This window comes from Halyomorpha halys, unplaced genomic scaffold (genome assembly GCF_000696795.3).
Source record: "Halyomorpha halys isolate HHAL.00 unplaced genomic scaffold, Hhal_1.1 Scaffold633.1, whole genome shotgun sequence".
NCBI classification, from domain to species: Eukaryota; Metazoa; Arthropoda; class Insecta; order Hemiptera; family Pentatomidae; genus Halyomorpha; species Halyomorpha halys.
Genome location: NW_027112276.1, coordinates 413304 through 418416, shown reverse-complemented (window position 1 = coordinate 418416; position 5113 = coordinate 413304). Strand labels below are relative to the sequence as shown.

General features: G+C 31.2%; 1 protein-coding gene across 12 annotated transcripts in view; it reads right to left on the bottom strand.

Moving 5' to 3' along the window:
• LOC106684956 (transducin-like enhancer protein 4) overlaps positions 1–5113 on the bottom strand; it is a 267440-nt gene that overhangs the window by 95524 nt on the left and 166803 nt on the right. For all 12 annotated transcript variants that reach the window (XM_067050244.1, XM_067050238.1, XM_014427350.2 and 9 more), the window contains exon 4: positions 1051–1095. In XM_067050244.1, the coding sequence (XP_066906345.1) occupies positions 1051–1095 (45 nt within the window). The remainder of the gene's footprint in view (positions 1–1050; positions 1096–5113) is intronic.

Here is a 5113-nt window from a genome sequence, read left to right as displayed (position 1 = left end):
AGAATTATAATGGAATGTTTCCAAAGGATTGGGAAATGGGTTGTTCTTAGGATGCAATTATAAAGATATGTAAGGAATATTATAGCTTTGGGAGGAAGTTGGCGAAGGATTTGAGGAGTCAGAAGATCATACCCTGGAGATTTACGAGGAGTTAGCATCCTCAGTTGATATTTGACCTCAGAAGGGGTGACTGCTCTAGGAGGTAAGGAGAGTTAAAATAACATTAATATTTGAAAGAACATTGATCTCTGAAGACGAATGAAAGATGGGATTCGAAACTTTCCTAAGAACATAGCAGGAACTGGTATGCTATTGACAAAAACTGTGACAATTAAATTGTAGAAAAATATTAAAATTCTCATAAATGCCTAATCCTCATGTCATGCCTGACGTCATGCACGCAACGTTGCAAGCTCGATTACGGCCTGGGCGGGTTGACTTTTATTTCATGGTAGTCCCACGAGATGAAAAATCTACCCTCCCACTCTACTTAAAATAAATCGGTACCTTCAGGATAACTCCACCGTATTTCAGAAATGATCAGGAAGGGATAAACCAAGAAAATCCACTTTCAAAATTATTTAAATTTGAAAAATAAAGGGAATCAGGCCTGGGCATTTACTAATGACAAGTAAAGCAGCGTTTGATTAAAATAAATCACTTATTTCAAGCAACATTATAAAACTGGGAATCGGCTAATAAACCTGTAAAAAATAAATATAAAAAATTTTTTTTAGCCCTGTTTATCTTTAGAATATGTTAGTGGATTTATATAGAAAACACATAATTATAAATAAATACTTTTAAGAATAAAATTTAGCATTGAAATATTAGTAAGTAATACATTGTAAGGAAGAAAAACAACTCAATTAAAGCAACTTGTACTAAGCAACTCATTTTGTTGAAGGGCAAACTTAGATCAACCTTGTGCTAACTGCTAAGTTAACACTAGGTTGAAAATTCAAGTCAACTTTGTCTCACAGTTTCTCAAAATGGTTAAGATTTTTTGAAAAATTATAATTAAAATATAAAATTAAATATTCAGCTCACCTGCTTATGCATTTCCACATTGAGACCATACGACATTTCGTAATACTGAAAAAGAAATAAAACAAAATAATGAATAAACATGAGATAATTTAACTTTTAGCACTCTGCATGCACTAGCGAAAAATCACTAAAAAATTTAACAGGAACTTTTTAAAAGTTAATTATCTTTAATTAATCAAATTTAAAATATTTTTTAATATTGAATTATTTTAAGACATGACAAGATTTTTTTTTTTTCAAGTAATCTAAATTTGATTATGAGAACAATGAATGAGGCGTTGAATTTTAAAACTAGCCACGTTTTTAATTTTTTATTTACAAAATCACTAAAATAACCAAGGATTTAATTGTTTTGTTTTTTTAACTTTTACCTCATTATTTTCTAGTAAAGAAATAATTAATTAAAGAGAAAAAATCTAATTTGAGAATGGATTTGGCTAGTTTTTAAATTTAAAGTCTAAAATATTTTTAATATGTATGTATTTGTTATTTATTATAAATGTCATATTTACCAAATATACATAATATAATGTTGAAAATAATAATTTATTTAAAAATGAAAAAAAAAATCTTGTACTTAAATAATAATGATTAAATAAGTCACAATATAATTAATAGATTATATATCTGAATAAAAATAATATAAAAAAAATAAATAAACTAATTAATAAAATATACAGAGCCAATAGGGAAATATTAGTGAGAAGGAAAAAACAACAAAAAAACAAGCGACTGCAGTATGGCATGCAACACTGCAATTGAAGCATGCACGCGGGAGATGTGGCGGTAACGAATCAGGCTGACCAACCCCCGACTACAAGCGTAAACAAATTAATGGCCTAACATTTCCATTAACTCATGTCCAGGTGGCGGCCCTGTAATTTCGCCCCCATCACAGCGAGAGGGCCCCCGCATTATAATTTCATAATCTGAAATTGTTTTCTCTCTCAGCTGGTCACGAAGGCCACGGTGTAAGCTACTCAGGTAGTGCACGCTATTGGTGTAAGTCTATCCAAACGTCGATAAATCGATTTTTATATACAGTAAAAATCGTGGAATATAACAATTGGAAAAAAAATTATTTCGAACAAAAATTCTTTAGGAAAAACTTTTAATTTTTTTTTTTTTTATTGAACTGTAGAGTAGGATATTCTAAGTACAGGGATATCATGCATTTATTTAAATATATTTATTTATTCTTTTTCCGGAATTTATATTTGTATAATATTAAAGTAATATTTAGACAGCAGTGCATTGAGGAACTACCGAAGCAGCGTTCACCGTGAGGATCCCATTAGGTGTACCCCTAACAGACACGGGAACGATTAGAAGGCGGACGGCAATCTGTTTACGAGCTCGACCAATCAGAAACAGCCATCTATAACAATAACTATCTAACTGATACCAACCCGACACTAGCGCTATAATAACCGGAGCAGTAGTACGATTTGTTGATTTTTTTTTATTGTAAATAGTATAAAATCATATTAGGAGTATTCATGATCTTTAGTTTAACATGTTAAAGCATGTTAAATGGAAAAACTTATGTTAAATGGAGAAATAATTCCTTCTTTTGTCATGTTAAAACGATGTAACCTGTAACATGGTTGAGAGTCTGTTACTAGGTCTGTTAAATGGAGAATGACATCACGAAACAGACCAGCTGAGCTTGTCACTGTTTTATTTGTTGTCGTGTTAGGTTATTTATTCATAGTTTGTATTTTCTTTTGTCTTGTGTTTTGGACTTCTTAAAAAATACAATCAGTAGACAAACCTTTACACTTCTACTTTTCACTTATTTTAGGCATGTTGTAATAAATTACTGTAATCAAAACTTAGAAGTAAGCAATAGAAACTTAGAAGTTTTGGCAGGAAAGGTTACTAAACAAGTTGTTCAGGAAATCCGCTAGGAGATCTTATGCATTTAACATGACTTTAAATAGGACTACTCACAATGCTATAGTTATAACATTTAACATGGTAAAACATTTTACATTTAACACAATATCATGCATGAATATCCCTATTGTGGTTGCTTTTGAAGTTAGAAGGAACATCATAATTCAATTTAATTTTTTTGTTCTTTTTATATCAACACCTTCTTACCGGACACCTCTAGATAACGGAGAAAATCATCTTTCTCGAGAGTTTCCATTATATATTATAAGTTTCATTGGTTTTTTTTTTTTTGTTTTGTTTTTTTACTTCATTTATTTTATTCGTAACTGTAAATAATATTTTATAGTCAGCAAATGAGATGTTTAAAAAAAACAACAATGTAATGAAGGCATGAAGATTAAGGCCATCAAATGACACGTAAATGGTTGATTGTACTTACAGAGTTAGTAAGTCTTTGTGTATGTACTTGTTACAGGTATTGTGTATGTACTGTAGGTGGTAGCAGAACTGATCAGTCTTATTATTTTTGATTGAAATTGTTGCAGTTTCAGTAAGTTTTTACCTAAATTTGTGACCAGTAAGTCAAAATTGGTCTAAGGTATAAATTATATTATATTAATTACTTTAATTTATATTTAATGTAAGTTTTTTTTGTACCCTTCATTAAAATAAATTTAGTACTTCATACATATAATACATGATATGTATTATATATACTTCACAGTCTTCTCTCTTTGCCTTGTGGCATTATAAGTTGTTTATATCAGTCCAGCTAAGGTGGTATAGTCGTCTAGATATAATAATTTAATTCGGACGTTTAACTTTTTCTTTTATTCTGATGCGGAAAGACAATGTAATCCGTTTCTCCAGTGTCAATCCAAGGTATATTACCATGTTTATGGTGTCTGTCCGGTGTAAACTTCGTTCGTTACGAAAAACAGGACATCAATATTCTTTAAAAAAATAATAATAATAACAGACATTAATGCAAATGAGAGAAAATAAAAAAATTGAAACAATGAATGTTCTTGCGGCAAATAAAAAAAACAAAAAAAAAACAGAAGAGTACTGCGTGGTCGGAAGAGAGGAAGCAAAGGTACGCAGAAATGATGAGAAGATACTGGGAGACAAGAAAAGCAAAAATGAAAAGGGAAAAGTAGTGATATTCGAGTAGTCTTGAAAGGCCGTTCCGAAAAAAAAATAATACATTTAATAAAATACTAAAAAATATTTTTTAAAAATCCACATGCGTGATATTTTGCACTACCTCGCTTCTCGCCGCTTATATTACACTGACGCCTCAACAGAAGAATCGAAATCTTGTTCTCCAACGACGTTTCTCCAACGCACAGCCATTTACAAATTAAAGTAGGTTAATCCATCGAAAGAAGCAAGGTTAATCGAGACTCAAATGTGATGTGAATGTTTTATCTTGAAGAACGTTTGTTGTAAATTCGAACGCTTTAACAGATATAGAACCCATTAAAGGTTCAAATATTTATGAAGGGCTATCTGTGACGAAAATTGTCCTTAAGAAATAATTCAATAATAAATGGATATTAAGAACTACGGGGAGCCTAGAAGAAAGGGAAGAGTTATGCGTTATTCAGAAGGTGGTTCCCACAGCAATTAGAGATCGTTCCATCTTTGATGCTCCTTCGAGGATAACCCACGGCTCATCAACTCCGATAGCTGGGGGGCTTAAATTTTTTAAAGGGGTGAGTCGCCACGCGATCACCCCCTGAATCTTTCATTGCTCCAACTTCAAACCCTTGTTCGAAAGAAAGGATTCATGGGGTACGCGTACTTAGTCCATTCGTTAGACCTTCGAGGGTATGTTGAAAGGTCGACATTCAATTACTAAAACAAATTACAATTAAAATGTAACTTTGTAACCGATTTAGAATTGCTAAATCTCTTGAAGTTTTTTAAAATTTAATATAATAAAAAATACTACTGGCTGAATCACTTTAGTTAGAAGATTCCAAAATCAAAAAAGTGCGTATTGTGATGTTTTGGAGTCATTTTAAGACTATTGATGTAAGATGTACTGCCTTTAGTCAGAATTTACGTATTCTAGTCTATTTCTGTTCAGATTGGCGAGACGTTGAAACGTTAATAATTTAAAAACATTTGAGCTGCCTAAATAATCTTTTTTTTTTTT